The sequence below is a fragment of the Schistocerca gregaria genome, chromosome X (assembly GCF_023897955.1).
Source record: "Schistocerca gregaria isolate iqSchGreg1 chromosome X, iqSchGreg1.2, whole genome shotgun sequence".
In the NCBI taxonomy this organism is placed as follows: Eukaryota; Metazoa; Arthropoda; class Insecta; order Orthoptera; family Acrididae; genus Schistocerca; species Schistocerca gregaria.
In genome coordinates, this window is record NC_064931.1 from 853,975,118 (window position 1) to 853,988,598 (window position 13,481).

The 13,481-nt window shown below is 36.7% G+C and overlaps 1 protein-coding gene across 1 annotated transcript in view; it reads right to left on the reverse strand.

Annotated features, from left to right (window-relative positions):
• Nucleotides 1–13,481, reverse strand: part of LOC126299519 (band 4.1-like protein 5) — a 145,623-nt gene that overhangs the window by 78,547 nt on the left and 53,595 nt on the right. The window contains exons 6-11 of the mRNA XM_049991486.1: nucleotides 13,014–13,101; nucleotides 4,348–4,436; nucleotides 4,068–4,169; nucleotides 1,982–2,119; nucleotides 1,777–1,896; nucleotides 811–1,028 (exon numbers count right to left, since the gene is read on the reverse strand). Of these exons, the coding sequence (XP_049847443.1) occupies nucleotides 811–1,028; nucleotides 1,777–1,896; nucleotides 1,982–2,119; nucleotides 4,068–4,169; nucleotides 4,348–4,436; nucleotides 13,014–13,101 (755 nt within the window). The remainder of the gene's footprint in view (nucleotides 1–810; nucleotides 1,029–1,776; nucleotides 1,897–1,981; nucleotides 2,120–4,067; nucleotides 4,170–4,347; nucleotides 4,437–13,013; nucleotides 13,102–13,481) is intronic.

Consider the following 13,481-nt stretch of genomic DNA (forward strand, 5'->3'; position numbering starts at 1 on the left):
AAAGAAGTTATTCATTGTGTTAAGGGAGAAGAAGTTTTAATTGTGATGGAGGACTGGAATTTGATAGCAGGAAAAGCAAGAGAAGCAAAACTAATAGGAGAACTTGGATGGAAGAAAGGAGTGAAAGGGAAGCTGCTTGGTAGAATTTTGCACAGAGCACAATTTAACTGTTGTAGATTTTCGAGCTGAAAATCATGGCAGAAGTTTGTATATGTGGTAGGGACCAGGAAACACCAGGTGGTTTGATACACATTATATAATGGGAATACAAGGTTTTCGAAAACTGATTTTAAACTGCAAAACATTTCCAGGACCAGATGTGGATTCTGGCCATAATTTATTGGAAATGTAAATTAAAAGTAAAGTTACTACAGAAAGGCAGGAAATTAGAAGTTGCAAAATTGCAAAGCAGGAATGGCTAGAAAAGAAATAACATGAAAGTAAGAGAAGATGAGGTTGAAATAGTGAGAACTATGAAAGCACTGACAATGGAGTGGCTTAAAACAACAAACAGTTAGGATAAAAGGGCAAGCCCAAGTGAACACTTCTAGACCAAACAGCTTGCAAAATACGAGAGCTAACAACTTTAATAGTAGTGCAGTGCAAATGGCCCATTGGTTTGAAGATGGATAAAAGTAAAGAATTTTACATAATTACAGAAATGAAAGTAAAATGTTGGTGACTTTTTGTTACAAATATTAGACATAAAAACTCTGAATCTAGGAAAAAACCTTTGTCATGGGGATACAATTGCTACAAATTACTTTAATGCTAGTAATAATATGCACAAAGAATTAACCAGTTTATTACCTGCACTATTTTTAGGTTTTGCTACATCTGCAGACTGCACTGTAATTTCAGCAGTAGTGGCTGAAATGCCCAGTGACTGGAAATCTGTTGTAGGCTCATCCCTTGTGTTTATGAGTGCAGATACATTCTCTGTTTTTCCTGATACAGTTGAGTCATAAAGAGAAGAATTGCCACACTCATTTTGCTTTAAATTCGAGTCTTCATTTGCTGCAGGATTCCTGGAAGCAAAGTAAGATACAATTAAAAATATCTGAATTAGGTGTATGTGTGTGTGTGTGTGTGGGGGGGGGGGGTTTAGCAGTACATGTGCTTCAGTCTGCTGTGTATTTCTCCTGGTACATACAAATTGTATATTATTTTCTTTTGTATATAATATTGTGGTTTCACTTTGGAGATAATTTTCTTTGTATATATTTTAACCCTTCAGGACTGTCTCCACAACTGGTATTACCACAATTATTTTGCCAGTGCTCTACACTCTCTGTTTACATAGCTCACCTATTTAATTTCCAAATATACAGTGTTTTGTGTTTACTCAGTTAGCCAGCTTCTAGTAAATCTCTTTGAGACTGCCAAGTCTGGAGTACCAGCATACCCCATCTTATGTCATTTGCAATCTTCTCGTCTTTTGCTCTGCAGCTCTATAATAACTAATGTTATATGACAACATCCTCTTTACATACTCATATCCACATGTGCGTGCATTCAACCCTATTCCATCTAGACCCTTTCTTATTTATTGTGCTCTTAACAAATAAGATCATTCAAGAAGTAAAAACAGAATCAATAGTATCTCAAGCATAACAGTTACACTGTTTGAAATGTATTATTGCTGTTTACTTAATATTGTTACATCAACATAAAGTATCCAAAAATAATTTATGAAAGTGAAAGTATTACCACCTTCCAGAAGAGGAAAGATGGGCATAATTAATATATGAACAGTACATAACAATGATAGCATACTTCTGACGCTCTTTCAGAATGTGAGATTGTCTCCGAGCATAGCGCTGACTCGGGCGGCGTTCAAACTGCACAGTTCGTCTTGCTCTGTTAAGCTGAGTTGTCTGAAACTCGGTCTTTCCACTGAAATAAATGATTAAGTACAAAGATCAATGTCACTGACGTTTATAAAAACAATGAATGCACAAAAGAAAATTATTACCATTACCTGTATCTAAATCGAGAGCCCATTCTGAAAAAGTTCTGTCTAGCTGATGGACCTTTCACAGGAACTCTTAATCTGAAGAATGCATGATGTTCTACTGCACACTTCCAGAGATGTTTGCAGGCTTTTTCATTATGTAACCTGTCAACACAAATCATTGTTTCGCTGATTCCTTGTATTTATTTATGAACCCAAGGATTGTCTCATTTTCGGGTTTGTCATCATCATAATACAATGAACAAATACAGTTCTAGCACGCGCGTGCCCACACACACACACACACACACACACACACACACACACACACACACACACAGTATATGTAGATATGTTTTATGATGGTAGGAGAAGTGATCAGCCACAGCACTGCTAAAGGAACCATCAAGTATTTGCCTGAAATGATTTATGAAAACCTAAATTGGGACGGCTGTACAAAGAGGGTGAACAATGTGAAGTCAGTGATTTAACAAACGCACTGTATCATTTGGTGGGTCTCTTTTGTACAATGTTATTTTGGTCATACGTAATTTTAATTGTACAACTTGAAATATGATATGAGTGAGATGCTCAGCTCAGGGAAATGACAAGACATTACTATCATACACTGTAGTTCTTGACACATTTTCATGTAAAAGTGTAACATTGTTATCGTGTACTGTAACATGAGAGGGTGGTGTTGTTGTCATTGTTTTTGCCCCCCTACTCTGAGTCCTCAAAGTAATCTTGAACTGAATAGTAAGTATTAGTTACAAAGTATGTTTAGTTGTCTTTTTAAACAGATTTATTTTAGTAATTTTTTCATGTCCTTGAGCAATTTATTATCCAGTTTTAGTCCCCGATAGAAAATGCCAATTTGAGCTTTTTGTTTATTTTTCCACACTGGCTATTGTTCCATGATTATGTACAGAACTCTTAGTAAACATTCACTAATGTTTTATAAGAAATCAGTTCCACTAGCTACAATGTAAACCCAATTACCTTGTATTTAGAGATTTCTGCACAAGCAGCTTGCATTTTTCAGTGCACCTGTGAATATTGTGAACAGCGAATCTTGTTTACATCTTACTTATGATCAATAATGTCATTTTTATAAATTACTATTTTACTTACATCTAGGTAGAGCTGAAGATCATACGGCATCCAAGAGTCAACTGTGAGCTGTCTTTTATGAAATAATAATATTGTAATCACTTGGATTTTACAATACGAAATTGTTTGTGATAATTGTTTGACAGTTGTCTCAGTTGGTATCTTTATATGCTGTATGTTTACAGATGTTTCATCTTTGGGAGACAGGGATGGTAGATATTATTTGGTTAAACTTTGTTTTATATGTGTTATCTGTGATTTCATACATTCACTCTCTCTCTTTGTCGAAAATTTCAATACAATTTTTAAAGTAGGGCTTGTGTTTTGGATCAGTTTGTTCACTAAGTCATTCAGAAAATTTCTTGTATGTGTGTTTCTCTAATTCTTCCGAAATATTCATAGTTTTAAACTGTATTGCCAGATACTGAAAAAAGAAAAACTGAGGTAGAGGTCTTAAACACAGAATGTCGGCACAATCTCTAGCTTCCAGAAATTATAACGGGCAAAAAAGAAAGGTAGTATAGAACGGGGTAAGGAGGGCTGAGGCTGGTGGGGGAGAAAAAAAATTGCTTCAAACTCTAGGAGAAACTTACAGTGCAGGAAATCGAGTAAAGACAATAACCACATAACTGCATAGGCTTAACAATGATAAGAAAGCAATTAACAAGATGAAGGTGTCAGATTAGCTCAAAACAAACAGCAAGGGACATAGAAAAAAATGAAGACATGGGAAGACAACAAAATGTAATAGGTGAGGAAAAATATGTAAAAGAAAACAAAAAAAGAGCAGAACTTTGTGCACAAGGATGAGGCAGGAAATACACCATAGTTATTCGGCTGAAATCATTTTTACCCTACTCCTTTGCCATGGTTTAAATATTCTGCCACCTTGTTCAGTTAAGACAGGTGTGCCACCCATCTCCCCCCCCCCCCCCCCCCCCCAAACACACACACCCAGTCATCCTTTTCTAAGAAACTACACATTGACATAATCATTCACCTGAAAACAAATGTATGCTCTTGTTCACGTCCTTGATCATCATCTTCAACAACAACTAAAGTCAACTTCTTCTTTTTGAAATCCAGTTTTCCAATCCTGGGCCTAAAAAACAAAAACAAAAAACATGAAAAAACTTCTCTCCTTCATCAAAAAGTTACTTATTTTGGTTCATTCTGCAAACAATGACATCTGCAGTACGAAAATCTTTTATTAGGCATGAAAAGAAAAATCTAAATCTGTCATTTTGCTATACTGTCATTTAAAGCATAGTTTTGCTCACCAAAAGAAAAGTCCAATTTTCTGTGTTCCCTCAAATACCAAAATTCCAGTGGGTGTCAGGCCCAAAGAATATTCGCAACCATCTTTACCCTGAAAAACAACAGTATTTTAAATGCTGAAATATCTACATACAATATGAGAAAAATTATAGCATCACAGGAAACGTATCACTCTACAAAAAAAGCAAAGCAAGTAAGAATACAGCAGTAGGAAAAATCGCAACTACAAGGATCACACAGGGTATCTCACTGATTTGGTGGTAAGTGTCAGGCTGCAACACCAAAGATTTGGAACTCAATTTTGAGTCAGTACTTAAGTAATATTTTGGCTACACGAAAAATACCAAGTTATCCCATAGTTTGGAACCTGTGCTCAGTTTTAAGCTGCCCCATTAACTGCTGGGTAAGCAAGAATAAACCAAGCTATCAGCAGAGGCTGCTTTAACTTCTGTTTGTGTAACCTAAACTACCCTATCCTTTGGAAAAACGTGAAAATAGATATTAAGTCCTAACAATCTCTCTCCCCATCCTACCCCACAATTGCTATTAACTGTAACATTGTCAGAGTTTAGTTACAAGTGCCTGTTCAGTGTTTGTTCTTTTCAAACAACACTACCTAGATGTGACATTTCTATTTTTTAATTTGTCCTTTGTTACTGTTAAAACAATGGCAGCTCAGAAATTGGTTGTTTATATACTTTCCGGGATGTGAGGTCGTGGTCCAAGAAATTTTCTGCTCCTTACGTTTCGTCCAGGACTGCGCTGGACTTCTTCAGAGGCGCAGTCCTGGACGAAACGTAAGGAGCAGAAAAGTTCCCTGGACCACAACCTCACATCCCGGAAAGTATATCAACAGCCATGTCACCCGGTCGTGAAAGCCTTCATTCTACAGCTCAGAAATTGGCCAAGTAATTTATTTAACAATGAGTTAGACATGGCAAGCATCGCAAAAAAAAGGTGAAATTTCACATAAAGGTTTTAGTTATTGCAACATTTGATGATTTTCGTAATGGTCTAACTCAAGAACAGTGCCTCAAATCACTCAGTTCAACTTTTCATAATCAATCACCCTCAAAAGCTACTGTTAGAAATTAGTAAGCAGAATTTCCCCCATTGCAATCCTTCTGTCAGTGGAAAATTTTGTGAAGACTGACTGAAAACTGCCATCGTTCTGGAAAGTGTTGTTCCCATGTACAACAGAACTGGGGAGGACTGGCACATGACTTACCATGAGACAGAGGTGCCTTTAGCTATACTGAAGACTGCAGTATGTTCAATTTTGCATGAATGTTCAGCAGTTCCACACAAAAAATGGGCTTGCATCAAATGGCATGAGGAAACATTCGAACAACTTGATGGAGGAAATGTAAAATAAGTACATGACACTGTAATAGGAGACAAAACTGAGTGTTCTGAAGTAAGTCAAGACTCTCCACTCATTTCTTCAATTACACCGGGCAAGTATTAACTGCTTTTCTATCCCCTAAAGCAACAGTTAACGCTGACTATTATACAACTGTTTACCACAATTGAAAAGTTCACAGAACTCCCTGTCCTGGCAATGTCAGCTATCTCACAATACATCAACAACTGACTACGTTATGGAGAAAAAACTGAACTGACATCTCACTGGATGAAATAACATGATTCGTTGCTGAGTGACTTCTTTTAATTCTCTATGAAAAATAAGTGTAAAGTGAATTTCACCACTCGAGAAGCTAATGAATCCTCCTAAAATCGTGCTTCCAAGGTATTGATACTGGAAGGGGGGGAAATATTTCTGGAATTAATTTGAATGAATGCAAAACTGTATGAATTTTAAAGATGAATATTTTGAGAAACAATAAAACAATTTACACACAAAAACATTTTCTTTAATTGTTTTTTCTAACACTTAAAAAGGCAGGCCTCTTATTCTGCAGCCTTAAAAAAGAACTACTAAGTTACTTCATATATTAAGAATCTCAAGGTTTTGATCTGTAAGCAGTAAACTTAAAAAGTGTCTCAATTTGGTTACAATTTAGCTTCCTCATATATTTTGAGGCAGTTATCAATGCTTCTCCCACTTAAGGTCATCTACAATGTATTGCAGTCACAAACCACTTTGTCAGCCACCCACAAGCTCAAAATACTGAGCAGTTACTTTTCAGAACTGTCCATCTAGACACATGTGGACCTTAAAATTTACACAAGTTTTGGTAATACTACTGATTAGACTGTGATACAAAAACATTAATGCTATGAAATTAAGTACAAAATAAAGAGACTGATAAATGCAACAAACAAAGCTGCTCAATATACAGAATGTGACACCATTATCTGGACTTCCGATAGAAGACAAAATAATTTTCTCCTTGCTCATGGTAACACGTTCTTTAAAGTCAAAGAGGAGAAGGAAAAATTGGAAGTGGGAGGTGACATATCATGGTTTTATGTCTGAATAAACAATAAGCCTGACGACAGAACAGTCCACAGGTGTATTTCTGCTTATCACTGTCTAAAGAGCACAATATTTTGACAAGTGATCCTCTCACCACATTATGTGTACCTTAGATACCCAGAGTACGAAGGTACGTCATTCAGGTATGTACACACTCACAGTCAGTAATGTGTGACATCATCTGGTGGCCAGTATGGGAGCAGCTGTGCACTTTGCTAGTGTGGATTGGAGACAGTAAAAACAGTTTGTCACACGTCTTTTAATCTCATTTTGAGCATCTCACTGGAAAGGTGTCAGATGTGTCAAAAGAATTGGCAATTGAAGCAGTCAAGAGAAAAACACTAAGCAGAAGTAGTACTGACAATACTTGCCATTATCCAAACCTGGCTGCATATGATCGCCAATAGTATTTATGACTTAAGCTTGTAACTACGGTGAATATGTTAGAATTTTGCATGTGAATTTAGTTCTGACATATTCAGAGGACATAATGAGACTGATAACAAAAATTTCTTTATGACATTGATGCAGAACATTCAACTCAAAGTTGCCAAGACAATGCAGTCTAGAGATTTATTTTTCTGAGGCGCACTTCATTTTATCTAAATTAGATCTTATATTTAAATACCTGCAACAGACAAAAGTTCTTGTTCTGACAAATAAATCAATTATTTTCCTTTTGATTTTGGGAAATCTGGATTGTACTAAAGCTGCTTGGGTTTCTACCCCACATTAACAATGCAAAATATTTGCTCACTGAGAAGAAACAAAAATAATTTCATGTTGTCTTCTTAATCTGTAGTACTTTGACATTAAATTTAAGTTACTTTGTTGCACAATAAACTAAATTTTTCAAATTCTCACACAGTTTCTTCTGCATAGTTTTCAGAGGCAGAAAGCTGATCTGTTCTCTGCAATGGGAGCATCAAGGGAAAAGTATATTAGTGATATTGCCAGTCAGTATTAGTAGCAAATTCTGGTTTGTACTGGAAAATACACCAAGACCACAAATTCAAGAAAACAAATGTTCAAGACAATCTTAATTCAGTCTGGCAGTCACAGTGTGGGTAGCCTGGGTATTTTTCACATCTATGAAAAGACCAAAAAGTTAATTTACTGAAGTAAGAAATCCTTTCTGAAATGGGTGAATATTCCTTTTCCCCCACTTGCACAACTGAACAGATTTTCAAAAACCTTTTCAGAGAAATTTCGAATTCTGAGGTTGATACCATAACCACTTCTCAGAGGTGCCTGCTGATGAATGTACCTGAGTTCGACAGACCAAAAACCTTCGTTTACCACTTTGATGATGTTTCCTCCATAATCTTTATGCAGAATATATTCCACAGCTTAGGATATGTGACGTGAAAATAGTTGTGCAGCCATTCTGACATGCACATCCCTAACATTGACAGGAGCTTCTGATATATGATATGTGAGCAGGAGATTGTCTATTAATGTCTTTGTACACATAGTACTATCAGGCAGGGTGACTCTGTCAAATAAAATGATTTCAGAATAATTTCAGCAAATCTGGTACTGGAAATTTGTGGTAAGATCTTATGGGACCAAACTCCTGAGGTCATCATTGGTCCCTAAGCTTACACACTACTTAATCTAACTTAAACTAACTTACACTAAGGACAACACACACCCATGCCCGAGGGAGAACTCTAACCTCCAACAGAAGGACCCGCATGAACCTTGACATGACACCTTAGACCGCGCGGCTACCCCGCACGGTCGCAAATCTGGTACTCAATTTTCCTTCATTGTCCACTGATTTAACAAAAATTGTCTTAGAAAAGGATACACGAAGTTGTTACCACACGTTTGAATTTTTTGCTACCTTATCACATGTAACAGAAATGATAAAAACTACAACTCCCTGAAATTGTGTTATGATTGGCTGTAATAAATCACTTGTCATTGTGACATCAGCATTTTAATATATTGGCAACTTCCACTTTGAAAATAAATTTTGTATCGCAACTACACGAACATTCTTGTGTGGTCCCAATATCATACTGTTGGATGAATCATAGCTCATACAACTATCAATGTTCATTTCATCAAATCCCATTGCTTCAAATTGTGTAAAAATGTTATTGACCTATCTTTAATTGAACCTAGTACTTCTTTCAAAATGTCTGGTTGACACTTAAATAGTATTGTCCGTTTTGGTGTATTGAATGGCAGTCCAAAGGAAATACTTTTTTCATTAGATAATCATATGCTTATGAACACAATGCTCTGAAAGTAATGGCATTTTTCATTATGCCCCTTAAACAGACAGCAAATTTGTCCTGGGGTGGAACATTGAGACAGTATAGTGTTCTGTAGGTTACCTCTTACCCAGAAAAGTCTTAAACTGTTATACTACACAGCAGTCACTGTTTAGTTGCTGGCACACCTTTTGGCCAATGTGTGCCAGGTAATTTCTCTGCGACAAGTACCAAACATTAATTCACACACTCATGTAACCAAGCTACTCCACAGTCTTTCCATCCCCTGCCACTCATCTGCTCTGCACTGTTTTAATTTATTTCATCTCTATGCATGATTTAAAATAACAAGTAATATTTTACAGTTATTGCTTAACAACAGCTGTAAGTGTACAAATAATGTCTGTGTAGTTATAAAAGGCCAGCTGTGATTTGACTCCTGCAGTACACAAAGAAAATGTCAACTTTCATTAAATGAAAGTGCAAATGTGGCAATTTTTATTTGTTGCAGGTGGCAAATATCTGTGGCAAAATGGAAATAATTGTCATAAATTCACAGTTATGGCATCGGCAACCAGTGTGTGTGTGTGTGTGTGTGTGTGTGTGTGTGTGTGTGTGTGTGTGTGTGTGGGCGGGGGGGGGGGGGGGGGGGTGTCTAATTACAACGAACTATTCCTTAGCCAAAAGCTTTCTTGTTCGACAGTCTTCTTGTTGTGCCTATCTGCGACTCAGCATCTCCGCTATATGGTGAGTAGGAACTATATCCTTTTAATAATATTGTCATTATTCCAGCCTGGAATTTTTTTCACATAATTTCTTATGACCTACTATTTTTCCAAAATTAAAAGCTCTCTCATCTGATATACTGCTAGGTGAAAAAGTAAATCATGTTTATTCCACATAATTTATATGTGGTAACTAAAAATTGAATTTTAGCTCCAAAACACACTGCTGAACTCAGATAGCAAAACAAAATATTGTGACTGCAAATAGTACACAGATAGTCAACATGTTTGTTGTTATTTATTCTGATTACTTGCTGGTATGTGCTCCAATCGATCGCTCTTACCTCAAAAATGTACGTTTGGCGAAAGCTGGGAGTGTAGAACAGGAAAAATTTACAAGGAGCTTTCTGCACAGGTAAGAGTTGTGGGGTAAGGTGATACAATTTGGGGTACACAATAAATTCTCACTATGCGGTGGAGTGTGTGCCAATCTGAAAGTTCTGGGCAAATTCCAACACAGAACCTCACCTTCCATGGGCATAGCTCTTACCCACTGAGCTATCTCAGTGTGACTCATGAATAGCACTGCTTGTGAAAGGTGAGGTTCCAGCCTCAAGTCATGGTGTAGCACACGGTTTCGATCTGTAGGGTTATGTTGTATGGACAATGGTTGCGAATTATTACCCTGAAAATTTTCTGAGTTGTATAACCTACATGGAGAAGCCTCGAGAGTTGTGCACTACATTTCCATGCAAAGAAAGAGTTCAGTTACACAATAATCATGTTTCCAATAGTGGAGCCATACTGTATCTGCACTCCTGATTTCAATGATAGATATCACGGGCCTACTGCTTACTTTCTTGTCAGCCAATTTATTCATAAATATCTTTTCCCCAGCTATCAGAAACTACCAATGCATCATCTATGTAGAGGACCATCAAACAATGAGGGTGGATCATTTTTCATGTCTACTGATTTAAAAATAAATAAATAAATCAGTACGGTTTAGGGCTGTGATGTTCAAATTTCAGCTGCAGATATGCCATTATGTAGGGATACTAGATTCTCCCTCTCTCATTAACCTGGCACCACAACCGTTACCCAACCTTAATACCAGCAAGTCGCACCACCCTACCAGCCAGAAGCTGCAGGAAACAACTTAACTGCCATCCCCGGTAAAGCTGGTAACAAGAACCTTTTTTTGTCTGAGGGGACACACTACTCTGCTGTGTCAGAGTCTAGAAAACCACAAAGAGATGCCCTCCAAGTCACATTCGGCTGCGGATCGTGGAAGGTATCATTTCATTACTGATAGTATAAAGCGTCTTTGTGTACAACACTTAAAAGTAGTATAACTGGGGAGATGAATGAATAAATTGTTTGCTTCACTAACACAGGAGAGAACCACATAAAACTGGCTGTGTGCAAAGCAACTGACTAAGGTCCACATCTGCAACACACAGCATCTGGCCTTGTGCTTTGTTTCCAGTCATGGCATAACATAAGCTTACTGGGAATTGTGCACGTTTAAAGTGAAATGCTAAACTGTTAGGAATAAGTGGAATCTGGAGTATAAAAACTCCCTAGCCTGGACTACTTCCTGCCAAAATTTCCACTCATATGACATTACACTGGTGAAAAGCTTCTGTAAGTGAAGAGTTCTGTGGATAAAGATTATGTATGACACTCTCAGAGTTATGTCATGCCTCGCTTTCAGAAGGAATTTCAAAAGATCGAGTTACAGCCTGATGATCTTTAGTCACAGTGACTCATCTCACAATCTTCAATGGATTCTTCAGCCAGCATTGTCCTCTGTCTTTTAGCTGTTCTGGTGTATTAAGAAAGAATCTATTGTTTTCTTAGCATTTTTATTCATAAACAAAACAAAATCAATATGTAATCAGCAAGCACCCAAATCACAAAGCAAACTTAATAAATTTGCTTTCCCTAGCAAAGAATGTTTATAAAACCTATCAAAATGAGCAAAGCAATGTCATTGTTTTTAATACAGAAAGCAAAATCAGTAAATCCATATATCCTAGCCAAGTAAATTTGCTATTAGTTTTTATTTATAAAAATAAGATTGCAGCACTTAGTTCTGTCACTAATGTAAACTTCCGAAAATACATCTTTCATCGAGTTAAAAACTTAACAGCACTGTCTATTGGTTCTTTGGTGTACTAAAATAACAGTATCATCTATTCATTCTTTTGTTTACGATGTCATGTTGATTAAACATTCAAACTACTAATCTGAGCAGATGAAACTTTAAATTGCAATTTTGTTCTTCTTCTTGTTCCTTCCTTCCTGAAATGAAGCCTAGACATTGCACCAAGTTATGCTCAGTTTTCCTGTCAAAACCCCTATGAAAATTTGTATACTAGTTCTGGAGATAAGAGTATTCAAACAGACAGACACGATGGTCTTACAGTTTTATTATTAGTGGAAATGTGCTTGGCTTCCAGCAGCTTGGAAGTAGCCTTGTACAGAGTCAGTTCAGTTTTAGTTAGGATGCTTTGCAATAGTATGCTCATGGTTGCTTCAGTCATTTTTACTACATGATTATGCCTCTTGCTCCACAAGCAGCCAGAACCACAATTTCTTCAATGGTGATGTGGTACAATTTGTCACACTGTTCACTTTTGCAATCATATCCATAACTCTTTGTGGCTAACCATCTTCTTTCATATTACTTACCTACAGAAGTTCATATAAAGACACCAAATGACACTCTCTATGGACTGTACGAATTATCATTTGTCTTTTTAATTTTTTCCATGTATTTTTTTTTCCTACAGCAAAATTGCTGCATGCCAAGTAATCTAGACTTGTGGGTTTCTTTCGTTCTAACTGTGTAATGAAACTACCCCCCCATTCATTGTGTTTTAGACGAACAACATAGTTTGATTTTTTAAAGTGCTTTGCGCCTGAAGCTTTCCCCCGTTCCCTCATTTCCCTATATCAGTAATTCTGCCAATCTAAGCAATTGCAGTAAGAGAACACCTCTTACGACTCCATGGTCAGTGAACAGAAGACTGGCAGGTAACAATTATTTTATCTTCTAATGGGAAACAGTTAAACGAAGGACAGCTGATTATTTCAATCACTCTCCCAAAAGCAACAGTGACATCTTACAGCGTATACAAGCTCAGGTTGTGTGATTTTCCTGTTATTGCTTCAACCTTGCTGATCCCTGTTTTGGTAGTTGTATTAACATTGTTTAACACTTTTAGTGACTCATAAAATAATAAATGGATACGACTGTAGTTCAAGCTTACCAAGACTATGTGGTTGTCTACTCCATACATCTCAAGCCATTTCACTTTGTTTAGGTAATTCATTTCAGCCTGGGCAGGAGTCAGTCCTCTGGAATGCAAGAGATAACCACAAGAGTAAAATAAACAGAAAATCATTTACAACACAATCACTAAGGGCAGGTATCTTCATGAAATTAATTCCACTGTAACTGTGATTTTATATGAAAGATTATTTATTTATGTCCTCTCGCTATATACGTATATCAAGTGAAACCTTGGGTTAAATGGTGGTTTAGTAATTTAACTATAAAATATTTACTATAGTTTTCACTGTGAGTCACATTGTTCTTTCTTGAAAGAACTCACATTTATATAAAATGAACAAGAGGGCATGGCAGTACAGCTGGTATACACATTGCTATATGTACTGGAATTGCTATGTCATTGCTTTCTGCTTTTAGATATTGCATTTATAGCTTGGAATTTATT